This window comes from Gobius niger (genome assembly GCF_951799975.1).
Source record: "Gobius niger genome assembly, chromosome: 14".
Classification (NCBI taxonomy): domain Eukaryota; kingdom Metazoa; phylum Chordata; class Actinopteri; order Gobiiformes; family Gobiidae; genus Gobius; species Gobius niger.
In genome coordinates this window covers 26,538,271-26,565,644 of record NC_136865.1, presented here as the reverse complement: position 1 = coordinate 26,565,644, position 27,374 = coordinate 26,538,271, and the positions used below count along the sequence as shown (strand labels likewise).

Sequence of the window (27,374 nt, the reverse complement as noted above, 5' to 3'; positions counted from 1 at the left end):
GAAATGACCTGAGGCAAAGCCAGTTATTTGGTTAGTCAGTGTTAGATTCCTTTTGAGTCCAGGTTTTATTATGACTTACAACACTTCCCTTTCCCCAATAAAACAGCTTTTCTATTTTATGTACAGCATACTGCAATACAATGCCTCAGACTGATACATGTGTTGTACAGTTTCAAAGAACTACTAAAATGTATGAAAAAAAATCTTAAAAAAAGATCGATAACAGTACCTGTCAGCCATTGATAACACAATCATTATTTTTTCCACAGCAGCCGCTTTAACATTGTAAAGCGGGCCATCATGAACAGTATTGAATAATGAACAAAAGTCTCTCTGTTCCCTTCACATTCATGCACACACTTGCCGAGTCTCAAACGCTCTTCTTTTGGTATAAAAATACATAATATGCCAGACAAAATTAAAAAAAAAAAAAACATGAAGATGAACATATGCGCGAAGAACAAGCTTCATCAAGTGCTTTCATTGACCCTTCCCACCCGCAGTCGCTCTGGTTCGGCTGCAGATCCCTCGCTTTAGTGCATTCTTCTCCTTTTTACTTTGGCCTTCATCGCGGGGGGAGGGGGGGGGGGGGGGCTGCTCGCGTCTTCGCTCGCCGTAGCAAAAGGACAGTCTGATTCCGTCCTTTCCCGGTCATCATTTCCTTCCATTCGGTGTTAAACAGTACAATGTAGTCCTCCATCAGCTGCCATCGGAAATCTCATCCCATACATCTGTTTTGGCATGAAATCATTTGAAAAGTTAAGAAAAGAATGGAGTGACATGAAGCTGGATGCTTGTATGAAAGCAATGTAAAGCAGGATTATGTCAAGCATTTTAGACGGGGGGGGGACAGTCAGTCTCTAGAATGAGCATAATCTCACTGACAATAATCTACAGCGCTTCAAAGCCGTCTGACTTTCCAGTACCGACTCTGTGCTAGAACGAGCAATTTAAATTTAAGGCTTCCAAAATGTCGTTAGATAATTTGGAGGAAATTGTCAAACATATCTACATTTATAAATTTAGATCACTCAAAACCATAGGAAAGTGAATCTAAAGTACTATTTACATGTTACTTTTACAACTTGCAAGGTTATAGGACGTTATTTGTGATTATAAGTTAACCCATTAACTTCCCCACATTCCAAAGTATTCTTTTGTTTCAATCAACAAAATGAAGGTGCCGTGGTTTTGATGATGATTGGTGTTCTCACAGTGCTCATTCTCAAATGAAGTAAAATCAGAGGTAAAGGAGGCCGAGACTAAGCTGTGTTTAAGGCAAAACAATCTGTGTAGCCTTTTTTTGATCAATCTAAACCTTTTTACGAAACGTTTTCTTGTAAAGTAAAGTAAAAGTGAGGCTGGATACATGTGGATGAGTTATTGATGAGTTGAAGCTGGAGCCTAAGAGTTCATGTGCTCCACCTGAATGGCTGAGGTGGACACGGTGAGGCAGAGGTCTTTATGGGGCAGGTCCACCACAGTCACTGGTTTGTACTGGATCTCACTGGTCGCTACAGTCTTGTACTGGTGCAGGTCGAAGGGACAGGGGACCACACCTTCCGTGGGCTGCTGGTACCCGCGCGGGGGTCCCGCGTTGGGATTCTGAGCCGCGTTGGCTTGACTCTGGAGCAGCGCCGCTCTCCCTGCCGCAGACAGGCCGCCTCCCCTGCCCCGGCCGCGCCCTCTGCCCCTGCCCGTCCCGGGACCCAGACCCTGCGCCTGCTGAGCCGCCACGGTGGCCGCCACCGTCAGCGGGTCAGGGTTGTGCTTCCTCATGTGTTTCATCAGGTACGTCTCCTGCAGAGGGGAACACGCAACGTTAAAGTTTGTAGGGCGCACTCCTCGTGGTTTGAAAAAGGCACTACAACGAAAACTATGGCTGGGCGATAAATCGAATGAATTCAATGAATTCATGCTTTTAAACACAGACAATTTGGAAAATGGCTAAATCGTAAAATCGAGTCTGCCGCTCCATGTACGCCTGACATGCGGCCAATTTAGCAGCGTTTTAGACACTTTGTAGAGAAATGACACCAGCGGAGAAGCAGCGACTTTCTAATGATCTCTGTTGCTTCACAAAGGCCGCGTGTTGTGTTTTAAGAGGACGCGCTGGAGTTTTCCCTTCACTAAAACAGACTTTCCTCCGGTCTGGTCCTGTGCCTTTCTCGCACTCTGCTCTGAGCGGAGCACCCATTTAACTCCGCCTCTTTCCCTTGAGTCTCCATGGAGACAGTTGTCAATCACAGCAGAGGCATGAAGACGAGAAAACTCCATGGCTTATTAAGACGTTTTACTTCAGAAGGAATATTTTAGAAATAAATATAATTTTAAATGGGCCTAATTGTTGCTACATTATGAAATGTTAATGAGCAGGACTCTGAGCAGTTTTCTTCACATGAAAGATCAGGAGACCTTTTTAAGTTTTATATCCAATAAAATCGATTAAAATCGCAATCGTTCAAACTGAAAAAAACAAAACAAAAAAAAAACGAGATTTTATTTTTTGGCCATGTCGCCCAGCCCTAATGAAAACTGAACTCAAGCTGCCTGAAGTGGAATAAGAGGAGGAAACGAGCACGAGTTTTGATAGTATCTGGACAGGCTATTCCCCATTTGAAAGGCAAGGGCCGCTAGAATTCAGTTGGCAAGCTTTAAAGAAGGGGGTATTATGCTTTTTGCAATACATCTCCATCTTATCCATCTTCATCAGTCTTACACTTTGTTGGTTAGAAAATTAAATGTTAATCCAAAACAGCTAAAACAAAACATCCAGTAGTTTCACTTCCTGATTTTCCTGCAATCGTCCTGTTAGCCCCTCCACCTGCACTCCTTTGCTGCTTCAATAAAGAGGAAAGAATTGTCTTTGTGGCTCGTGTGACAGCAGTGAAGCTATGACGAGTGTTTTTACTTCGCAATAAGAGAATTAAGCTAAGCAAGAGATCGAGGTGATGATTATGAAAGCTTTTCCTGGATACATAGGACCTCAGGAGGCCTTTTTGGAGGGAGAAAACAGCCACTGGGGAAGATTGAAAGATGTGCAAGTTTGTCAAAACCATTGACAGTCCATTGTCCAGTCAAAATATACCGTCAATGGTCAAAACACAGCTTTGTGTATTTTCTTTTTGATGAGAGAACAACATTGTAACATGGTAAAAAGCTCTAAAATTTTGGATAATACCTCCTATGAAATAATTAAGATGTACTAGTTCTATACAACTGCCAACGCAAAAAAAAGTGCAGTGAATACACTTTTAACTTTTACTTTGCCTAAAATGTAACTGTGAATAACTCAACACACGACCAGCAAAATCAATATTAAACATGTTCATCTCATATTTAGGGAGACAGACAAGTCATGTTTTTGAAATATTTGCAAAACAATATATGATATACCCTGCCTCTAACAAAGCACAAAACTAAAATAGTCGAAGTCCCATTACTTACGGAGGTATAGGATCGGTTGCAGAGGCCACAGGAGAACAGCTTCGCGTGCTTCACTGTGTGCGTGGACAAGTGCACCTCCAGACTAGCAGCATCTGTGTAGCCACGATTACAGTTGTGGCACTTGTACGGTTTGTCTTTATTGTGCTGCCGGCGGTGAGACTGGAGGAAAAAATATGAGAAGAGTCCTGGTCGGAAAGTAGTTGGTGGATGTAATAATTAGAAGAAAGCCGTTATGTTGCATTACCTGGAGGTTGGAGAGCTGAGTGAAAGATTTCTCACAGCCTGGATGGTTACACTTATATGGTCGGTCACCCGTGTGGATACTAAAGTGCCAAAAACACAATGGTTACCGGACATTCTCAAAAGTTAAATGACCCAAAAACACAGTTAGCGTAGATCCACATTAGGACCACGTCTTTTACATATGACCCACAAAAGAAATGGTCTCCTTGCACAATAACACCAGGTAGCAGTTTCAATGAAGTAAATAAAAATATAATTAGTAGTAGTAGTAACAGCAGCTGGTGAATCATAGTTGACATGTTAAAGCTGCTGTGGAAAGTAAAATTTTCATGAATAATAAGTCAATTTATCCTGGATTTGAGTTAGCCTGGCTAACGCCATGCATGCAGCCTGGGGACCAAGGCTGAAATTTTCGCATGGACTTGGAACCAATCACAGAACGAGGAGGGACGGCAAGACGATTCGGCAAACGGAAGCTTGTAGTTTGTTTACGGATCCAACATGACAACAGCAGACGCGACACCATTTTTCCATCAAGCTTTAGACCGTGTTCTAAATAGTTTAGCTCGAAAGTTTACAGCGGGTACATCATGCTCCCAATAAATGGCTATGGATAATTGTAAACCACACCTCTCCAACGAGAAAATGTATTGGTGGTCCCCAGACTAAACATCACTTGTGATTTTAGTCTGGTGTTGAGTAACTTATCGAGCAACTAATGTCAAGATATCTGCCCATGAGGCTTTTTTCCCCCCTTTTCTTTTTGTACAGAAGAAAAACATCTAAAGCAATCTTATTTAAGTAAATTAAGATAAAAAAATAACAACATCAAATTATGAGTGCGATCAGATCATTTTTATTAACTTAAGAGTAAAAAAACTTGCAAAAATTGGAAAAAATAAAATCTTGACTCATTTCTAGATTACTTTTGCAATGTAAACCTGTACTTAATCTATTGCATAAATGTGCCATGAGGCATGATCTGAACTCAAAAGAAATAATCTGCCCGTCTATAATTAAATAAAATAAATGTCATTATTTATTCAAGATTTGCCATCAGCTCCCTTTATGGACACAATATCATCTTGTGTGAAATAGTCACATAGGACAACGTTTTTAGCATTTTTATTTAACCTGGGGTTTTAGTGTTGGGGGAAACCTGCGCACGAGGACAAATCCTAAGCAGGGAACATGTAAACTCCAAACCATGAGGCCCAGGTTAAAACCCAGGACCTCGTTGCTGTAGTAGTTCATGTTCTCTGCAAACTAATCTTTGAATATTTCATTATTTGTGCGAGACTCGGCGGGTTCCCCATTGGAATAAAAGTGGAGCAGGGTCAACACCAGGCTAGTTTCTGTTATCGTGCAGGGAGGCCATAGACAAAGCCCTCCCCTGGTGAAGAGCAGTACCGTGTGTGCTGCTGGAGGTGGCTGAGCTGCCTGAATGTGTTCTGGCAGAAGGCGCAGCTGTAAGGCTTGGCCCCGGTGTGAATGCGCAGGTGCTGGGACAGGTAGCTGGAGTTGGCAAACGACTTGGAGCAGTGGGGACACTTGTGGGGCTTGCTCTCAGTGTGGTTTCTAATGAGGGACACCAGAATGGAGGAGGAGAAACACAGAGAAACAGCGAGAGGTTTTACAGGCTAAGGCATGACCACACTTTAAGACTAAATCATGCATCAGTCCGATCGCTGATCAACGGTGCCGACCACATGTATATAAACGAGTTTGACCGTGCGCTCGTTGTGCTGTGTCTGAGTTATGAAAACACAGAACAGAAACATACAGCAAGCACAGTCAGTCACGCTTCCCCCTTTCTCTCTCGCAGTCTCTCTCTCTCCATTTGGTGTGCTCGGAGTGAAATGTGTCTATGGGTGCATAGATGCATACAGTGTACGGCCCTCCGATAAATGCAATGCTAATGCACATAGTGAAGCACTTCCTCGCATCCAAAATGCACGATGAGAAACAAGCAAAACATGCAACATGAAAAAAAAAAAAATGCAGCTATGAGTGGAGTTTATATGCAAAAGCAAAGTATGATTGAACAAAACATTGGAACATTTAGAAAGCAAAGTGAATCACAATAAGCGCAGGCCTACCTACAGTCAAAGGTTTTTTTTCACAAGACGAATAAACACAGTGAAGGTAGAGATGTGCGATACCAGCTTTTTACTTCATAATAGTTTAGCTACTTTTACTTTGCCTCTGCAAAGATGCACTAAAAAACACATTTTCAGTTTGAGCCAGGGAATTAGGGGAATAAGTAATAATTATCTTTTAAAACAAATCTCGTCATAAAATTATCTCGACTTTATGTAGGTATGGTAACTGTAATGCAACAGGCTAGTTGTTTTCTTGGGTCTTGCCTCAATTATTGAATTGAATGTGGAACTATGTCTGTACTGTTGTAATATTCTTATTATGAGAATGAACCCCAGGAAGAGCAGTCTTTACTTTGGTAAAGAATAATGCGGATCCTTGAGTAGAGAAAGAGAAAAATAACAGATAAAATTGGGCAGGACAATGTCATTGCCCCTGACATGTGACAATGTCAGGGGCAATGACATTGTCACATTGCTGTAGATCTGTCACAATTTTATTAGAAAGAAACATTATTTTTGCTATCACTATCAGGTAGGGGTGGGCCATATCGTTATAGTAATATAATTAATATTACATTTTTTTTATATCGTTGTAGACACAATATAATCTATTTTAAGCTCAGCTCCATCAGAGCAGCATAAACACTGACTGTAGAACACGGGGGCAGGTGCTTCAAAAGTAAAGGATGAAAACTGCTTGAGTAGATCATATTTGCGAGGAAATAAGAAAGCTTCAAAAGACAAAAATGATTAAAATATCACTGAATTAATCTTCCCAATAAACGTAAGACTGGGATTTGGAAGTAATTTGTCCATTGTCAATTATATCACCAAATATATCGTTATCGTTAGGGCTGTGCAATTAATCGAAATTCGATTACAATTTCGATTATTATACTAAATGATTACAAAAATTAGTTTTTTTTTTTTTTGCAAAGCAGACTTGCATTATTTCATGGCGCTGGGATTATTTTCCATTCGTATTTCACTTGCCATGGCTCATGCTTTGGCCTGACATAAAAACAAACAGCGCTGTGTGATGATGTCATCAGGCCGCGCTGCTCAGTTTGCTCGTGCAGGTGTGAGGGCTGGCCAGCAGGGGGCAGGTGTGAAACAGAGACCTCTCCTTAATCGAGGCAAACTTGAAATCATTTGTTCTTTTGTGACTGTTCAGAAAACAGAAAATATTCAGCATAGTTTTTTTGTTAATTATGTCATAATTGTTAATTATGACTAAAATAATCGTGATTATTATTTTTTCAATATCAATCATTGTGATATAAATTTTAGGCCATATCGCCCTGCATTATTATCCGGCATTGTTTCAACACTGGTTAACAAGGACATTTGTATCGATTCGCACATCGCTACTTGAACGTTACATCCACAGCCAGAGCGTGATGTGGTGAAAGCAAGCAGGAGCAGCAAGGGAAAGGATGAAGCAAAAGAGATGGTCACCCAAAGTATGTTAACCGTGAATCTGTGTGTTTCTCCATACAACATTACACCTGAATCATTTGTGCAAAGAGCTCGCCACAGCACTCTCTCTCTCACACACACCCACACACAACATACAACACCGCAACCTCGTCAACACGTGCACAGAAAGCAGAGGTCGGACAGGTCATGTACCGTGTGTGCTGCTGCAGGTGGCTGAGCTGCCTGAAGGTCTTCTGGCAGTAGGTGCAGCTGTAAGGCTTGGCTCCGCTGTGGATGCGGATGTGCTGGGACAGGTAGCTGGAGTTGGCGAATGATTTGGAGCAGTGGGGACACTTGTGGGGCTTGGCCTCTGTGTGCGACTTGGCATGGATCTGCATGTCGGACTTGCTGAAGAAAGTTACTGCACACATTCGACACCTAGAAGGAAAAAATCATATTGAGCAGATGCCATAAGGTTATACTCAATCAATATTTCAATTTATTTTAAGGGGACATACAAAAATGTACTTTTTTGATTAAACCACACCTCTCCTACGAGAAAATGAATTGGTGGTCCCCAGACTAAATATCACTTGTGATTTTAGTCTGGCCTCGCATTTATTTTATTTACTTAAATTGTATTAAAAAAATAAAGCATAAACACAATGAAATTCAAACCTTTCACTGCAATTTATCATTGAAAAGAAGTTTCTTTGAAATATAATACATCAAATTTTGTTTGGTATGTTCTTTACACTATACTTATCTGAACTGTTTATGTGACGTTAACATACCACCAAATTCAGATTCAGATTCATTTTATTGGCCATTTGCAGTTTGAAAAAACACATTTAGTTTGTTGTTTATGCTTCATGTAGCTAACTATGTTACGCCTATTCAGCCTGTTATTTTCTTCTTCATTATACATATTTTGGCTGGTGCGTCTTATACTCCGGAGCGACGTATAGTCCGAAAACTACAGTCAGTAGTGTCAATACGGTATCTAGTCTATAGATAGTCCCATCACTGGTCCTATTCTGAGGATTTCTGCAATCAATCTGCGTTTATTATGCCACCATCAATTTGTCAGCATCCCATTAAAAATGGTGGCGTGCATCTTATTTTAGACAGGTAATTCCCCTTGCTGCCTGCGGAGGGCGCACAAAGCTACATAAAATATGATTGAATGACACATTCACTAACCACAGAGAAAACAGATTTATAAGCACCGCCTGAGTATGATAGCAGAGTGTGGGGAAAGGCTTTATTACTTGTAGGTTTTGGGGCCATCCTTGTTGGTGTGCTCATCTTCGTCGTTGGAGAGGTCGTAAGGATCCGCCATGTGATGCTGAAGCAAAACAAAGGGCTTTTGTTTAACCTCTGAAAGTTTATGAGCTGAGCTGTCTAAGAATCAGGCAGCTCTCACCTGTCCACTCGCAGCGAGGTGAGCCAGAATTAAAGCGTCACTTCCGGGAGGCAGGATTCCACTGACACGGCTCATCATGGCTTTACTCTTCCTGCCGCGCTTCGACGGAGTCGGCATGACAGGCGGAACTGCAATGTCATCTTTTTTATCTACAAAGAAATGTCCTAGTATAGTTTTTTTTTTAACAGAGTTTAGTCATGCGAGTCACCGTGACATATTAACGTGACATTTACATTTACAGTGACTTTAACCTACACATTAAGATGGCGACCACACTAATTATTTACCATTGGTCTTGCTTCTAAACTTCTGCACAAAAATGCCACACCAACTGTTCTGATTCACAAAGATATGGCACTAGATGATTTTGCTGTGTATAAAAAACACAATTTAAAAAAGCAGTGCGGCTGAAGGACTGCAGAATATTCCATTTATCAGATTTTTCTTTTCAAATAAGGTAAGATAAAGATAAACAACTCTATCTGAGCTTTACAAATGAACAGCGTCTGGCACATTGTCTACACAACAGTTACCTGTGTTCGAGTGATGCAGAGCAGACACGATCATGGTGGTGGCGTTTGGATGTCCCGTTACAAAGGACTGGGACGAGGCTGTTGGGACGAGTGTACCTTGAGGAGTGGTGATGACCAGCCCCGCTGAAGAAGAAAACACGTATTACTAGGTATTCAGACATCAGCATAAAGAGAACACTTTACCTATAACTCATGGTTAAAAGGGACTATACAGAGTTTAAAAATGTTAAAATTAAGTATTTTCCTCCCCCTACATGTTCCAGCCATGTCCTAATGCAGGGATAGGCGAGTCTGCTTGGCGGAGGGACGATTTTCTTCATTGTAAAAAAGACCAAGGGCCGGACCTGCCCATTTTAGCCCAACATAAAGCACCGTTTTCTACAAATGCCTACATTGTCTGTACATGATTGTGGCCATACCATTAAACAATACCAGTCTGGCATCAGAAAAAAAGTTTAGGTTCTACTGATATCTAAAGCAGGCACGTAAAAAAAAAAAAAAAAAAAAATGCTTTCATGTCGTTGGTCCAGGAACAACATTAAAGGAATCGCCTTTGTTGTTTCAGCGCAAATCAAATGATTTGTTTTTCCCATTTTTCAAATTTTTATTTCTTGCCGAATGTTTGCCACATTTCACCCAATCTTTTTTTTTTCTTTCCCCCTTTTTTTCACAACTGTTTTTTCTTTCTTACTAATTTTCCCAAATTGATTCCCTATTTTTGCCCCTTTCTTTACCCAAAACAATTTTTTCCCTTATTTTTAGCCACATTTCCCCCCAAATTGGAGATGAACCCGATATTGTAAATGTGCAGATCTTCCACACATTATTGTTCTGTTTTCTGGTTTAGTATAGATATTGGATAAAGCATCATTCAGATATTGAACGGTATCCAGCCTATGCATGACCTAATTGCCTCTGATTGTGTAATAATATCTTCAAAATCCTTCAAAAAATCCTGAGGGCCAGAGCTTCTATGCTGGAGGGCCGGATTTGTTTGACGTTGCCTAACCCTGTCCTAATGTATAGAATGAGTTCAGACTTATTCACCACAACTTCCTCTAAAATCTCGCACTGTCACTCAAAAAGGTGTTAATTCGAGTCTGAAGTTCCGTCATGTACGAGCTTAATATAGAAACAGCAGTTACGCATAAGACCTGAGGTGGCAGTAGTGAGTATAAAAAGATACATTATGCAACTTTTGATGGGAAATAAAGTTTGTGCGTATTTGACCTTGCAGTGACCCCGTGGCTGTATGAGTGGTCAGCATGGCGTCTTTACTTTCAGTCACGGTGGCCTCTCGGACTCTCCGAGACCAATTGTTTGGTTGGTTTTCTGGTGAAAGAGTTCGTCAGCAGTGAAAACCTTCCAAACAACTGATCCTGGAGCGTTGTAGAGATCACTATGACGGCAGTAAAGGGACCACGCTGACCACTCATTCAGCCGCTGGGTCACTGCAAGGTCAAATACGCACAAATATCAACTTTTTTTTCCACATAAAAGTTGCATAATGCACCTTTAAGTGAGAAATCTAACATAACAGAATCCCCCCTTTCACTTTATTCTACAGCCCATTTCAATCTATAATAAAGAGTTACAAACTGACAATGCTGCTACATGAGTTTCAGAGTAAGAATCATATTTGACCTTTAATTAACCAGGAAAATCCCACTGAGCTTCAGAATCGCTTTCAGGGGAGCATGAGCCAGGTTTATGGAAACCTATTGTGCATGTTTTAGGAGGTAAGACCACAGCACCAGGAGGAAACTGACAAAGGCACGGAGAAAAGATAGAAAAACTCCGACACCAATCACTACGCCACTGATTCAAACTAAACCTCTGGCACTTCCCTGCAGTACATTTGTTGTCCACCAGAGAGCCCCCAAGTCAACTTTACGAACAACTAAAGGAAGGATTAAAGTGTAAATCGCTCTCACCTGCAGTCATGATACCCGTGGAGGGGACAGGCACGACGGTGACATTTTGAGAGGTGTGTGTCTGGTGCAGGTGTGTCCCGGCCACACTTAACGCTGGCCCCCCTCCTCCAGCGCCGCTCCCTCCTCCCTCTTGTTTTGGAACCAGGCGCATCCCAGACGCCGAGTCCCCTGAGGCCGGGATGGCCAGCACGGCGGTGGGGTAGTGCGGGGAGGAAGACGAGGAGGCGTGAGGGAAGGATGGACCACTGGGCTTCTCTGGACCCAGCTGCTCCTTGGCTTTGTTCAGGAACATGGCGCTCTCGATCTATGAGGAGCGGACAGGTGGAAACGAAGGGTGTGGGGGAAATAACAAAGGAAACAGTGCGGAGAGGTACGGGATGAATGAGTGGTGAGGAAGGATGAAAAATTGAGCAAGAAATAAAAGTCAAAACGTGAAGTAAAAAAGGAAGAAAAAAAGAATAAAGTAATGAGATGCAAAAGTGAAGTTTCAGAGGGATTTAGAAGTGAAAGAGGACAGGAAGCGTTGATCACATGATCAAATCAACATTATACTGTTCACATTTTAAGTTTAACGTTTATGTTAAAAATGATTCCATCTGCACATAATACACTATGTGGCAGTAAAAGTTAAATCAACTGGAGACAAATAAATATCAGGTCTCTTCCAGAAACATCAAATGTAACATAATCTTTATTTGTTTTGTTTTCTGCTTTTTTTTTTATTAACAATTTAATTTACAAAATTATGTGTATTGCAAGACAATTCCAACAATGAGGTTGTCTCTACCTGTCCTTGTACAGTGGGGACGGGAGACCAAAAGTATGACGAGTTGAAATGGGAATCGTCCATTATTTCTGTAATTAAAAAGCAACACACTTAGAAAACACCTGTCCTCCTTCGCCTCTCTAATCACTATGGGCTTTCATAGAAACAAGCCCCTGCTGCCACATGGGCACGAGTCAGTCACTCAGTTTGTTTCCCTTCTGTGGATCCTCTCCTCCATATCCTAAACCAATCATTTCCCTTGGATCCACAACTAGATCATCATCATTAACAAGGATCTCATGTAATATGCACTAAATTAGTAACACAATTCTCACATTTAAAAAGACGATGCAAAAGGAACCAAAGATGTGGATACATTTATAGACAGGAAATCTAGACCAGACTACAGGAAGCAATATCAAAAGTTTTAAATGTTTTCATGTTCTTCCCAAACACTTCAGCTGTGATGCTTCTAAAATAACATCTGGGGGAAGGTGCATCCTTGATTACACAATACTTTGGCCATTGCATTGACATAAATCCATTTTTTTGCTTGCATTATTAGGGTGGCAAAATAAGCATGCACTCTGCACAGAAAGGCTCCACACACAGTGAACCTGAAGATGCGCTGACATGATGCATGTTTTACATCCCAGCCCAGAATAATCAGCCCGTTTTCGTGTATGTGCACTGCGAGCCATTTTTGAAGAGTTGTCTCCAAAGTACCGCAGCGCAAGCAGCAGCTCACAGCTGCAGTGATTAAAATGTGCAAATACTGATGAAATGCAAAAGCCTGATACAGAGGATGCCTCATTGTGCAGACTGCTAGTGGCCCAGTGTTTGAGCAGGGAACAGGACTAGCATTAGCTGGTTACCGCTGCAAGACAAGGGAGCTAGCTAACTTGCCTCCATTAATTTTCTCCTTTTGTTCGTGGGCTTGCTCTAGCTACACGAAGGCCTGCATAGTCAAATGCATAACCAGGTTGCCGCTTTAGTGAATGCAGCGATCCCTGCTCTCTAAGCCCTGATTCCTCGCTTCCTACTCATCTCGCGGACAGAAAATAAAAAAAGAGAAAAAAAAGTGTCGGATAAAAAAAAACAAGACAGAAAAAAAAAACGTCGACGCTGTTGCCTGAGCAGGAGACGCAGCTTCATGCAGACTTCCGGCGGCTGGACGAGTCAGACAACACAGAATAACAGCAAACCCACTGTCTACTAAAACTCCCGTGAATATTTACCGGCAGAAACGATCCCCCGTGGACCCCCGGCGCTGCCGCGGGTCGGGACAGTTGTGAAACTTTGTCCAAATCCACCCCTCGGATCAGACCCTCAGTTATTCCCTTTTTTTTTCTTCGTTTTTTTCCTTTTCCCTCCAGCTCTCCTCATCGACGTAAAAGCGAACACACTTACAGCAGTCCACTTCCGGTTTACAGCTTTCAAAAGCAATCACATGAAGTCATCTAGAACTTAAATATGGGATTTGAAATATGGATTAAATGTACCAAAAATATAATTTAAATATGATCTAAATCTGATAGTTGTATGTTTTAGTAAACTGTATCATTTAAAGGTTGTAACAAACTGTCTATGGCTTTATTTTGAAACAGCTTCCGGTGGCAGACCTGATGTTTTCTGCTAACTACAAAAATGTCAACATCAGTTCTACTGTATTTATTAAAATAAAATACTTGATTTTAAGTCATATTTTTGACACGCTATGCCTAAGTGTCAATAGCTAACTGAAGAAGAAAATAACGTATTAACAATGAGATATACAGGGTAAGATGAGTAGGCCTACTATTTAAGAATGATTGAACAATTATAAAAGAAATCTAGTTGTATTGACTAAGAATTGCTTGGACACAGATTACTTTGCAGAAGTCCCTTTAATCTCAAATTAGTTCAAAAATAAATACAGACACTCAACGCATTAGAATATCATGAAAATGTGCATTTACTTCTGTTATTCAACTTGAACTGTGAAACTAATATATGATAGAGTCATTACATGCAAAGTGAGGTATGTATAGCCTTCGTTTGTTATCATTTTGATTATTGTGGCTCACAGCTTGTAAAAACCCAAAATTAAAAATCTCAGAAAATTAGAATATTTAAAACGGGCTGCAAGCCATAATCATCAAAATTATAACAAAGGCTTGACAAATGTCACTTTGCATGTAATGAGTCTATATCATACATTAGTTTCACATTTTAAGTTGAATAACGGAAGTAAATGCACTTTTTCATGATATTCTAATTATATGATGAGCGCCTGTACATGTGCTAATAAATAAACAAAAATTTAAGGAACAACCAGTAAACAGAGAAGGATTATACTTTAATATACATTTATTGACAGCCATCTGCAGCAGATTTACATCAGGACAAAGAGGACTAATAAATAATAACATTGTGTATTACAGAGAATTACCTTGGTTTAGGTAAAAGAGAAATCTAAGTTTAAACCGTGCTACATGTATTATCTTCTATGGCATATTTAACATTTACACTTCATACCCGCCACAGTAAACACATAATTAAACATTGCAAAGAAAAAACAAAGGGAAAAAAAAACAGCACTGTCCACAGTTAATCAAAAATATCTTCTCTGGATTGTAAACCTGCTCGTGATGTGACATAGATTTTTATCAATGTTGTAATAAATAGGCAAGATAAATAACAACTTCAAAAATATTTGCCATTATGAGTCATGCATCAAACTCAGTGGTGAGGTTTTGAACGGCTTAAAAAACAGCGTGTGAAACGTAAGAGTTCAATAATTAAACAAAAAAGTATAAGTATGAACATTTATGGTGAGGTAGAGGGAAACTGTGACAGGATTTACAATAAGGCAGACAATTATAGTGAGGGGTCTAGTGCAGAAATTGGATTTATAGTGCCTGACCAAAAAAAGTCACCACAAGAATAAAGGTCACAAGGGAATCATCAGGGAATAAGAAATCCATAGATGGAATAACCTGGTCATTCAGGATGTTCAGTGGATTTCTTTCTTTGGGCTCATAGTGTTGCTATGATCATAACAGTCCAGGTGTCGACTGTTTTGTTGGTCAGGCAATTGTATTTAAACTACAGCAAGAAGACCAGAGACACAAGTTTATCCAAGGCGAGACACTGCAGGTGAATAGGGAAAAAATGTAAATTTACAGATATCAATTTGAAACTTTTGCTGTAGATTACTGGCATAAATGTGAGAAAAAAGTACATTGCAAGTTCTCTGTCATGTTTCATGCCGAACGCGTTGAGCTACATTCAAATTTATGGTTTCATTTTATTGATAAATGAGTTACCAAGACTTTTTCAGATGGGATTTTGGATATCTTTAGTTTTAAAATAAGCTGTTTTTTTAGTGGAAAAATTAGTCAAAATTGAATTGATTTTTTGACTCTCAAAACTCAATAAGTCAGGCTAGGAATTAGATATTAAAAAATCCCTCTGAAAAATCTTCAAAATATTGTTCAGTCCAAGGCTGGAGAATTTGAAGTCTTTAGGTGCTACTGACATGGAGATAGCGTCGCTAACAATGATAGAAAAATGTGTTTTGAGAAAAAGGCCCTTGAAATTGTGTTGTCCTATTTCAATCTATGGGAAAACATTGAATCTGTGCAATATTTAAACATGTTATTGTGAAGATTAGGTATATTTTTTTGTTTCCAGGCGAAAGCTTATATGTTCAGAGATTTTGCCCAAAACCTGAAAACCTGTAGTGTCTCCCCTTAACTAATCCAGCAATTTTGAAAACGGCTAATGCCACAGGTTATATACCATTTCCAAAGATTACAGTACTTTTTTAGAGGGGGAATTTTCACAAGAAATATGTGAGACTTAAACACAAAACATTTATCGAAAAGAATAAACGCATCACTGTCGAAGGGCGGTGGCGGTGTGAGGCCTGTAATGCCCAATACTTTTACAATACTGGTTTAACTGGACAATAAGGCTTCAGAAAACAATGCAGATAATGTTGTTTAAATATACAATAAAATGTAAATGACAGTAACACTAACCACAAGGCAGGCCACAGTCCAGAAACTCTAAAATGTGGTTCTTCAATTGAATGACGGGCCTATTCTGCTCTATGGGCGATTTTCTTTTGTGATATTAGTAATTTTAATAAAGATAAAAAAGCAGTAGCTGAAAACTGTAGCCTCTTGCATACATTTAGTGCTACAAGCATGAGTTAATGGAGCTAAACACTCCACGTTTATAAGTTGCACTTTGGTTAGTCAGCAAGGCAGTGGACACAGGCAGTTAGACATTTCATGAGTATAAATGGAATGTAAAAAATGGAATCGGAGTGCCACAGTCAGAAATAAAAAGGTGAGATGAAACAACACAAATAAGATTGATTTACACAACACTAATATTTCGCTATTGATCCAAACCTGAAGCAATTTTGTCATCCCGATAGAAAAAAATAATACTTTTTTTCTACAAGCAAAACCTCTGTGAGAATAGGTTGGGCTCACGTTGGAATATAAAGTTGCGCCATCTTTTTTTTTTTATGTCTATGAATGTGCCTCAATAATAAGTCGTTTAAAAAGGCCATCACTTTTTCATACTACTGTGAGAACATTTTGGGTCTTTTCCCCGATGGCACTACACTTAATTCCTGTTTTTTTGTTTCATGTGGACAGGCCCCATAATTACCGAGATGTCATCCATAAACCAGGTTAAAACATCTGCAATTTGAAAGCACAATTCCTATGATCCTTCTATGATGCCACGTGAACGCAACCTATCGAAGATGCCTTTGAAACCTGAGAAACACTTGCACAGAAAGAGCTGCATTCGTTTAAGATGTTTGTACAGAAAACATGAACAGCGTAATAAGGATTTGAGAGAGAGACAAGGTCGTGCGGATGGAGGTGGTTTGGCGAGTCGTCCTCTTTAAGCAGTGCAAGAGGTCACCTACAAAATATAAACAATTAGTCAGATTTGCTCGAGGAGAGAGCCATTTATAAAGAGATATAAGAAAAGAACATAGCCAGAGTCCGCCCCATTCTCTCTCGGGCCAACACGGAGACGCTAATGCATGCTTTTATCACCAGTCGTATCGACTACTGTAATGCCCTGCTTTCTGGTCTTCCCAAAAAGAGGATCTCAGGTTTACAACTTTTACAAAATTCAGCAGCTCGTGTCCTGACGAAGACCAGGAGGTGGGACCACATTACACCGGGTTTAGAATCGCTGCATTGGCTCCCCGTGTGTTTCAGGATCGATTTTAAAGTTCTTTTAATGGTTTTTAAATGCCTTAATGGTCTTGGTCCTTCTTATCTTCCAGAACTGCTTTTACCTTATGAACCTTCACGGCCCCTTCGCTCCTCCGGCAGGGGCCTCCTAGTTATTCCTAAAGTCAACAAAAAGGCTCATGGTGAGGCGTCTTTCCAATATTATGGCCCTCGCCTCTGGAACCACCTGCCGGAGGACCTCAGGGCTGCAGAGAACGTTCATGTTTTTAAGAGCAGGCTCAAGACCCACCTTTTTAAGCTTAGCTTTTAACTGACTAATCTATTTATAATCCTAATATATAAAATATATATATGGGAGGTTGTGCCAGGCGTATTGTTTTAAATATTGTAATCTGTAAAGCACTTTGTGATACCTTTCTGTATGAAAAGCGCTTTATAAAATAAAGTTTGATTGATTGATTGATAATTTATATAATGTTTTCACACAAAGTGCTTTCCATCAAGGACCCACACCCTCATTCACACTCTCATTCAAACACCAATGTACGCAGACACTGGAGGCAAGGAGGGTGAAGTGTCTTGCCCAAGGACAGTGTGCACCTGCAGGAGCCGGGATTCGAACCCACGACCTTCCGATCATGAGACGACCAGCTCTACCATCTGCACCACTGTTGTTTTATACATTAGGGTTTATACAGGCAGAAACAAGTCAGATTTAAGACTTTTTAATGCACACATACTATATTTTAATGCCACAAACGCAGAAAAAGAATCTGCACATATTTCATTTCTTAAAGGGGCTAGATGTAAGTTCGCTATTTTATACTCACTACTGCCACCTCAGGTCATACATGTAACTGCACCTTCTATATTAAGCCCGTGCATGACGGCACTTCAGACCCAAAGTAACAACTTTTTGAGTGACAGTGCAGGATTTTAGAGGCAGTTGTGGTGAACAGGTCTGGGCTCATTCTACACATTAGGACATGGCTGGAACATGTAACATTTTTATAAAATGGAGGAAAGAGAAATGGACAAACTCTATTAAAACTATTGAGCAAAAAAGAATGTGAATTTCAGCCAAAACTGCAGCTGAATATGTATTGGCATTTTTGATTTACTTATACATTAAGAATTGTTGAGCAATTTTCAATACATTTAGATGCGAGTTTGAATCTAATTTAATGCTTTTTAATGACATTTAAGGCCTTGATTTTGGCACAATTCTTATAATGACTTTTAGTGCTTTTTAATGCCCCGCGGAAACCCTGATATACGAGCGGAAAAGCATAATTTATTTGTTAGTGTTCTTGTAATCCGACAGGACAAAACATCAAATAATGCAAAATTCCCTAGAGTGACCCTGAAATTTAGTTTAAACAAATACATCTCAAGCTAAGATTCAAGTTTGGATTAAGTAAACTTTATCTCCATCTGTCGAACGGGAGCTTTTGTCACTTACAGTTTAACTCACTATGGGCAGAGTAACCAAATGTTTTACTTAATTAAAAGGTACAAAACTACTCTATACTCCCAAGCTGTGGATCCCATGATGATCCCATTTAGATAATCAGGATCTCATTGTGTGTCTGATTTGTTTTGAATGTACCTGGGAGATGCTGACACCGGTGAGTTTCTCCACGGCCTCCGGGAGCCTGGTCATGATGTCCAGCACCTCTCCGGACAGTTTGGCCGCTCCCACCTCTCCGTTCCCGCTGCACACCATGGTGATCTTATGGGCTTCACACAGGGGCTTACTGATCTCCTCTGCAATCTACAGAAAGGCAAGAACGTACATCGTAAAAAGAGTATTATTCAAAAAATGCAGGATCATTTACTCTTGCACTGAGAAAATAATCCCAGTAAAAGTCCTCATCATATTACAAATGATAGTGTTTGTCTCACCAAAGGTATTTTCTCCAGCAGCATGTCCACCATGGCTCCTTCCTTGTACTGCTTGAAGGCTTCCGCTTTCTTCTCCATCTGCTCAGCCTCAGCGCGACCTTTAGCCTCCAGAGCAAACGCCTCCGCCTCCCCTTTAATCTGAGGGAAATTCAAATTAATCCCACATCAGCGCAACAAGGTAGCAACACACACAAACACACACATTATTTAGAGCAAGAGCTGTAATCGGATCAAATCTACAATATGTTTGTGTATTTGACGTGGGACTCACCCTGATGGACTCAGCTTCAGCCTCAGCCTCCATGATCAGCTTACGACTGGACAGAAACAGAGGCTCAACTAATTAGGCCATAAAAACATTCACTTTAAATCGAAATTACAGAGCGCAGAACTCCGCCCTAGCACAATGTAATGACATTTACTGTAGATCTAGAGCGGTAATTATGCAAATATAGCAAACTGATTAAGAAACCACTCTCCTGAGACATGAAGGGAGAGGTGGAAATGATGATCTTCGTGTGTTATTTATTTGATGACAGTGCATTTTGATAGATAATAAGACACATGCTAGATTGTGGCTAATCTTTCATCTGTATTGGGACAAATACTTACAGATATAGAGACCAAAGTGCTTTACATTAGAGGTCGACCGATATGGGTTTTTCTCAGGCCGATGCCGACGTGCACGGCCGATATTTTTGAGAGTTTTATGAGGGGCGTAGGGCTGATTTATAAAAAGCATTCCCGTTTAGTAGGCTCTTCAGAGGGATCTTGTTTTAATGACAGAAATCAGAAGATTCCGGAAACGGAAAGACGCTATATCTTATGGTTCAAAATTATAAGCAAAGGTCTGCAACATAAAATATATAAACTTATCAAACTTGTAACTGATTTTCATCACGATGTTTTTCAGCTCCCCTGAGGCCTAAGTTGTGGAAGGCTCATTTTAAAGCTTTGACTGTGCTCTTTCCAATGCAAAAAAACGAAAAAAGTCTCTATCAAGAGGCTTTTTTCGTCTTGAGATCGGACGATAGCCAACATTGAAAATACCCAAACATCGGCCAGATATATCGGTCGACCTCTACTTTACATTATCAATTCACTCGGTAAAGATAAGCCACAGCTGTTGTAGCCACCGCTGCACTGTAATAGCGCGACAAAAACGTGGCTGCCAATCTGAGCCAATGACTCCTCTGATCACCCCCATCACCACATTCACATAGGCAGGGCAGAGAAGGGTCTAGACCAGGGGGTAGGTACGTTTGCTAGGTGGAGGCAGATTTTCTTCATCTGAAAAACATCAAGGGCAGAACCTTCTAATTGTTGCCCAAAGTAAAGCACTACTTTGTACAAATGTCAGTGCTGTATATCATGTACTGTATATGACTTGATGGGGTTTCAATTAAGAGAGCTTCAGCAGGTAATTGTGTAATAATATTTTTTCAAAAATATCTTGGGAGCCAGAGGTTCTGTGCTGGAGGGCAGGATTTGGTCACCGGGCCTGACGTTGCCTAATCCTAGGCAAGACTCTAGTCCACGGTGCACCTGCTGGATTCAAACTCCAAACCTTTGAATCTGTGGGCGAATGCTCTAAATATAAGCCACTGTGTCTTCAATATATTTTTAAACTATATTGTCTATTGTGAATGTTAAAAAGCTAACATAAGACCTTCTATGAAGATGAAAGGTGCACATGCTGACCTAAAGGAGAGAGTGTTTATTTCTGTAAAAGCAACAATGTGGCCTCACCGCTGAGCCTCGGCCAGTTTCTCGAGCCGGTATCTCTCGGCGTCAGCGGGTTTCATCACTTTGGCCTCGAGCTCCTTCTCCTTCCTGGTGATCTCCTGCTCCTGAAGCGTGATCTGCTGCGAGCGCTCCACCACCTGCACCTGCATCCGCTCCTCCTCGATGCGCTGCTTCGTCTTGGCCACCTGGGCAAAAAAAGAGAGCCATGTGGTTTATATGGTCATATTTTATACTTATATGTTATTGTCCATGTCTAATGTGTTGAGTCTTGACAATTAACATTAAAAATATTCATGCTTATATAGAGATTTGGGACATTTCGCAGGGATGAACTTTGCTTACTAAGCACAGTCAGCTGCTTGCTCTAAATTATATAACAGTCTTTTAAACCACTTACACAACTCTAGACTTGTACTTTACCTGGAGTTGGTACGCCATCTCCGACTCGGCCTTTTTGGTGTTGACCTCAATGTCATAGGCTGCTTTTTTCAGTTCGTAGTCCCTCTGGGCCTTTGCCATGTCGATCTCGTTTTTGTACTGAGCCGAGATCTTCACCTGCATCGCATTAGCCTCCTGTAGAAGAGCAAAAGGAGCAGAAACGCAGTGAGTAAAAAGTTTAACACGTGGATACTGTTAAATACGACAATAAAATGAATACTTTATTTATTGTAATCTCACCCTCATCACTGCATCCCTCTTGTTCTGGGCTTCTCCAATTCGAGCGTCTTTCTGGACCTGGGCGGTGCGACCTTTTCCCAGAGAGTGCAGGTAATCCTGTGACAAGCAAGAATCGGAGGTTGGAAAGTTGAAAAGAAAGTCAAAAGTATAAAAGTGCACTCCAGAGGTGACACGTTTTGCACTTACCTGGTCATCGTGCACATCTTTGAGTGTGTAGCTGACGACGCTGATGCCCATGTTGACCAGGTCAGAAGAGGCCACTTTGAAAACCTCCTCTGAGAACTTCTTACGGTCTTTGTAGATCTCCTGTAGAAGGTGAAACAGATAAAAGTCTATGTCGTATTGTATTTTTTGATTGCATGAGATTGAATATCTCTACTGTGCTATCAACAAAGTTCTACCTCATCTCAATCTCTCTTTTTTTTTGCATACCTCGACAGTGAGATGGGCGATGATGGCCCTCTGATGCCCCTCCAGTGTCTCCAGAGCGATTTGAGCGATCTCCGGCTCAGATTTCCCCAAGAACATCTGACAGGCCGCAGACAGCATCTGCTTATTGTGACCCTGAATCTTCATCTGCACAAAACAAAATCATTTTAGCAAAAATCAGCCGTTGAAATGTGAAAAAAAGGTAAAAAATAAAATAAAAAACAAATCCTGTGTAATTAGAAAGATCTTATGGCTAAAACCAGTTAGAAATAAGCCTGTCTCTAACAAATATAAATAATATAGTGATAGGGTGATAGGGTGATAGATGCCATTGTATAGGATGTTTTATATCAACAAGATTGTAAACATATTTTTTTTCATTAAAAGGTTGAATTATCAAGTAATCTACACCAGTACCCACATAGCACTCCTCACAAATAGTTTTACATTAATTGATACAAATTGATTTGCAAACTTCAACAGATGCCACATTTTCTGCTTACTTGCACTTCTACTACACTGTATTTTCCCCTAAAATACAGCATTACGATTAATTGTTAACTTTTTAATGGATTAAGTAAATGATGACATTTAGTCTATTAACCGATTAATCATGAACATCCCTTGCGTGAATACATCAGCAAATGAAATTTAGATTCTAAAGAAGTGCATATTATACATGTGCATGAGTTCCATGTATGTTCATTAACCACTTAACCCCCACCTGAACCGAGCACATTTTCTCCAATTTGGCTTTACCCAAATCTAAAGCTTAGTGGACAAAGTGTCAAAATAGCGACAAAAAGTAAGATGAAAAGACAATAAAAAAGTGATAAAAATGTGCCAGAAAAGCAACAATAACGCAAGAAAGCGACAAACACACAACAAAAAAGTGACAAAAACGTGAGGAAAACACAAGGTGGTAAAATGTGTCTGTAATTGATAAAGTTGCCAATAACTGCTAATAAACAAACCAACAGGAGAATATTATAGAAACCATTCACTTAAATAATGAGTTGACATTTGCTTTTAGTGCTGATTTTCTTCCTGGTCAATATTAAAGGGTTGAACCTAGAACATATTCACCTAAAAGTGCACTGAAGTAAAAGTATTTTGTGCTTAGACAACAGTTGGCGTAACTCTGTTTATCTAAATCATCTTGCAGGTCAGAGGGAGGACACTGCATATTATATTTAAACTAAAAAAAATGTCATATCACAAATACTGCTGGCTAAGTAATGTACAGTATGAGTCATTAGTGCTGTCCCTGTCTGACCTGTGCGATCCCAGTGACCGAGACGGGAACTCCATGACGCGTGTAGACCTTATCGCTCTTCACGTTCAGCGTCAAAGTGTTCAGAGAAATCCTGAAGAGACAAAGACACGAGACAAAAGGATATTGATCAGATACTAATGCATTAATGGGCTGCAATGTCCACTCCTCACTGCAGCAGCAAAGGCCACACAAGGCAAATGCATGCAACTTAATGCTTATATTTTCGTATTGTCTCTATTCTATTTGACGAAGACTTGGAGCAAAATCTTCCAGAAAATGGGCAGCTGCCGGTCAGCAACAGAAACGCAATAAATTGAGGATAATTTCATCACATCCTTCCATTACCTCTGTATCTGTTGGATGCAGGGGACGACAAACACTCTTCCTCCGGGGATCATCAGAGGAGGAGATCGGCAGAAACCTAGAGACACACAAGAAAATCCAACGCTCTAGCAATAGGCAATAAAGTGAGAGCCAGAGTGAGCGGCTTTATAAATAACTGAGATCAGAGATGTCACCGTACACTCAAATGTATTTCAGAAGTAGTACTCAGTTTATTGTAAATGAATAAACTATATGCAAATCAGAAGGAGAGAAGGACTATCTCTTAAATTAGAGCTTTTTGTTTCATTATAGTGTTAAACGTTCCTTTAATACTAAACTATGTGGTCTATCTAAGGCTGACATACATATAGGGCTATCACGATTATTATTATATCGACTTCAATAAATAACAGATATAGATTTATATATTTTTGGGCTCGATATTTATCGTCTGTACATTTATTAGCATTTCCCCCCTATTTTTTCTTCGTAAAACTGATTTTTAATTGAAGCAAACTGAGTCATATTATATTTCATTTTATTGCAGCTTGTGTGGTAATTTAAGGATATAACTGTATGATTTTTATGCCTGAGAGTTGACAGTATCCAGTATCGTTAATCAATAATATCGTTTATCGCGATACTTTCCTGCCTCAATATATCGAATTCCAATTTTTTATCGTGACAGGCCTGCATATGTATATACAGTATGAGAAAAAAATGTATTGCAAGTTTTCTGTCATTTTACATTTTCCTTATTGTTGACATATTCGTTTCGAAGACTTTTTTTCAGAGGGGATGTTGGATGTCTTGTGTTAGTACATTAAAATAAGCTGTTTAATGGAAAAATCAGTAAAAAATGAAATTTCACAATTCTCAGCAAATCAGGATATATATACAGTCCATTTTGAAATATGTAGGTGTTACTTATGTGGAGATATTGTCGCCACAATGTGAGAAAAATGCCATTTCAGATAATGGCCCTTGAAATGACAATTTTCCATAAAGTGTCTCTCATTAAACTACACTATTGAGAAACACTGAATAACTGCAATGATTAAACACATATTGTGAAGAGTATTTTTTTGCTAAGAGACCAAATGGTCCCATAACATGAAAACTGAACAAAATGTCACAACTGAGTCAAACATCTTTTGCCATTAAACATCCCATAAATCATGATGACTTTGTGATTTACCTGACACGACCATCGCCTCATTGGGACCACAGGTGTAAAACATGTTTATATCTGGAAAACAGAGATGTCAACATGAAACAGAATCAAATGTATGGATGTGGGAATGGCAACAACATGGACCGCAATTAGGCTTCAAACAGGGAGGGGCAGAGACAGCAGCAGCAGAAAAGCGCAAATTTAATTTAGGAAAAAACATGCGCAGCTATAAAAGGAAACAGCTGCCACGCCACGATACAAATAAATTACAATATAGAGAATAAATATAAGAACAGCAACTGAAGCTGAAATGAAACAGCATCATCGCATCCTTGTTTAGCCAGAGGACTGTCTTCCATTTGATGCTTTTTCATGATGATGCATTATGTCATTTTCTCTAAAGATGAAGACAAAAGGGGGTTAAAACACTCACCTCAGCCGACGCAGAGGAGGCAGGGGACGGGAAGGAAGCAAAAAAGTGCGAAAATGAGTCGGATATTTATGTAGGAGCGAGCGTTTCCAATTTCTAATGTTATTCCCGATGTGCACCGACTGACGCTTAGCTACACTGCGCATGCTCAGTTCATCCAGCCAGAGCAGCGCCATCTGGAGGACCACTGAGGAAGTACGGGCACCCCAGCTCATTTTGGTTTGCAGCTGATTCCTGTCAAATAGAGCACAGAACTGAAGTGACAGGCCTTATACTCTCTGAGGAGTTGGTGCATGGTTTGAGACTGAAGTTTGCACGAATAATGCCAAGTAACACAAACATGTGCCGGATGGATGGCAGGGGCGGACTGGCCATATGTCCATTCTGGAAGAGCACAGAAGGGCCACTGGCTCTAGGGCCACCAGTCCCGCCTCAACCGAGCTTTACCCAAATCTAAAAGCTAAAATGAAAAGCATCAAAATAGCGAGAAAAAGAGGATGAATAGTCAACAAAAACATGAGAAAAACACAGACAAAAAAACTAGAAAAACATGAGAAAAACACAGACAAAAAAAACTAGAAAAACATGAGAAAAACACAGACAAAAAAAAACTAGAAAAATGTGAGAAAAACACAACAAAAAATGATTTAAAATTTATAATAATTTAAAAAACAACAAAAATGTGGCGACGTGACGAAAAGTTTCCATCACTTTTGTAGGTCTTAGCTTTCAAATGAGGCGTTACATTGTTGCTCTCCAGTCGAGAAGCTTTTAGATTTGGGTAAAGCCCAGTATAAAAAAAAACCTGAATCTAAAAGGAATTCCGTGGAGTATGGTGTGCCACAAGGTTCAATTTTGGGACCATTATTATTTATCATTTATATTAATGATGACCACCTTTCCCGTTCTATTTGCTGATGCCAAACAAAAAAATAATAATAAAAAGCCGAACTGGGGAAAATGCACTTGTTAATGTTAAGGTGGGAGTAAGAGGTTAAAATATGTATTTGTGGAAGTGTCACAATTGCGCTAATTTGGGCCAGGCTGGTCAGAGTCCAGGGCTGTTTTTCAGTCCCAGTCTGCCACTGATGGATGGCATGTTTCATTATAGAAAAGGTTTGATATGTCCCCTTATATCGTATTGTATGTAACTATGTCCCATCTTATACACCAGGGGTAGGCAAGTTTGTGTCATGGAGGGCCGATTTTCTTCATTGCCAAAATATCAAGGGCCGAAACACACAATTGTAGCCCAATGTAAAGTACCTTTTTTCTACAAATATAAGTTTTGGACATAATATATGACCTAATGGGTTGTTTTGCTGGGAAATGTGAAAATACTGACAGCATTTTCCACATGTTAGAGTCCTTTTCATGTGTTTGGTCTCTGATTAATGAATAAATGTTTCTTCAAAAGGCCCCCAAAGGTTTTATGCTGGAGGGCTGAATTTGGCCCCCGGGCCTGACGTTGCCTACCCCTGTTATACACCAATGAGAGATCCTGAAGTCTGCATTACCTATAGCATATTGCTGCACTGGAACCCCTGTTGCACAACTCAAGAGCACTTTGTTGACATAAGTGACACACTATATATGATACTGGTTTGCTGCAGGGTAAAAAAAAATAAAAAATGAATTGATCTTTTTTCTGGACGTTCCCAATAATTATTCAAACAAAAGAATGCAGTACTTAAAGTTACAGTGACAAAATGAAATAATTATACTGTATATTACACCATAAAAGCACAATGAAGTTAACTTATTACGCTTGATACTTATTCTACCGTTTTCTTTCTGCTAAATTTAGACTAAGAATTTGGAATATGCTGCCCTCTGTGAAAGTGACCTTAAAATGTGACCCTGCAAGTAGTGAACTTTGAAGATTTGGTCTAATACAAATATGAGTTTGGATGGTTTTGGACCACAGCTAACATTTTGATTTTGTGGCTTCCTCTTTTATTGTTTGTAACAAAACCACAACAAAATCAGGTATAGGGTCTTTAAGAAATACCGCTCTGATAAATGTTTGAGATAGAGATCAATTCCATTGCATTACACTGTTTACTCCTGCTCTGAACACTGACTGGTTAGATTTTCTCATTAACTTGATATGATCTAAAATGGTCCTACTCTTGGAAAAGAAGAAGAAGAAGAAGAAAAATCTCAGCTTCCAACGGGGAACTAATGACAAATCCTGGCACTCCCTCTCCTCTTCCGGTCCCCTTGTCTTATTTCATCCAATCATCTTCAAGCCTTGGGCCGCAGGAGCCAATGCTCGTGCGCACAGAGTGACTGACAGTGTTCGGACCCTCCTCCCCTGGACTCTGCCCCG

At 40.0% G+C, this 27,374-nt stretch overlaps 2 protein-coding genes across 8 annotated transcripts; both read right to left on the bottom strand.

Moving 5' to 3' along the window:
* Positions 1–624: 624 nt before the first annotated feature.
* On the bottom strand, positions 625–13,255 carry znf384a (zinc finger protein 384 a). Of its 7 annotated transcripts, none has more exons than XM_079570941.1 (12): positions 13,109–13,255; positions 11,892–11,959; positions 11,105–11,408; positions 9,171–9,293; positions 8,638–8,801; positions 8,483–8,559; positions 7,425–7,649; positions 5,101–5,268; positions 3,692–3,770; positions 3,448–3,606; positions 1,426–1,800; positions 625–731 (listed from the first exon to the last, which is right to left on the bottom strand). In XM_079570941.1, the coding sequence occupies exons 2-12, from the start codon at positions 11,952–11,954 to the stop codon at positions 675–677; spliced, it is 1,794 nt and encodes a 597-aa protein (XP_079427067.1). In that variant the 5' UTR covers positions 11,955–11,959; positions 13,109–13,255; the 3' UTR covers positions 625–674. The 7 variants fall into 7 exon arrangements, with proteins under 7 accessions (XP_079427067.1, XP_079427069.1, XP_079427068.1 ...); XM_079570943.1 differs by having other exon boundaries at positions 8,638–8,786; XM_079570942.1 differs by lacking the exon at positions 13,109–13,255 and adding an exon at positions 12,777–13,070.
* A 3,345-nt stretch (positions 13,256–16,600) lies between these two features.
* On the bottom strand, positions 16,601–25,189 carry flot1a (flotillin 1a). The gene is made up of 13 exons (XM_079570995.1): positions 25,046–25,189; positions 24,637–24,687; positions 23,460–23,535; positions 23,115–23,205; positions 21,842–21,985; positions 21,596–21,715; positions 21,410–21,505; positions 21,152–21,304; positions 20,735–20,916; positions 19,257–19,302; positions 18,986–19,123; positions 18,690–18,854; positions 16,601–16,799 (listed from the first exon to the last, which is right to left on the bottom strand). The coding sequence occupies exons 2-13, from the start codon at positions 24,677–24,679 to the stop codon at positions 16,779–16,781; spliced, it is 1,275 nt and encodes a 424-aa protein (XP_079427121.1). The 5' UTR covers positions 24,680–24,687; positions 25,046–25,189; the 3' UTR covers positions 16,601–16,778.
* Between the last annotated feature and the right edge of the window lie 2,185 nt (positions 25,190–27,374).

Excerpts from the sequence above, each read along its gene's own strand:
- znf384a (XM_079570941.1), bottom strand. The coding sequence starts at position 11,954 with ATGGACGATTCCCATTTCAACTCGTCATACTTTTGGTCTCCCGTCCCC. Across the intron at positions 1,801-3,447 it reads GCAACCGATCCTATACCTCC|GAGACGTACCTGATGAAACA; the intron begins GTAAGTAATGGG and ends TCCCCTCTGCAG. Across the intron at positions 732-1,425 it reads TGTCCACCTCAGCCATTCAG|ATGTATGGGATGAGATTTCC; the intron begins GTGGAGCACATG and ends ATGCCAAAACAG.
- flot1a (XM_079570995.1), bottom strand. The coding sequence starts at position 24,679 with ATGTTTTACACCTGTGGTCCCAATGAGGCGATGGTCGTGTCAG. Across the intron at positions 21,716-21,841 it reads TCGCCCATCTCACTGTCGAG|GAGATCTACAAAGACCGTAA; the intron begins GTATGCAAAAAA and ends CACCTTCTACAG. Across the intron at positions 21,506-21,595 it reads AAGATGTGCACGATGACCAG|GATTACCTGCACTCTCTGGG; the intron begins GTAAGTGCAAAA and ends TGCTTGTCACAG.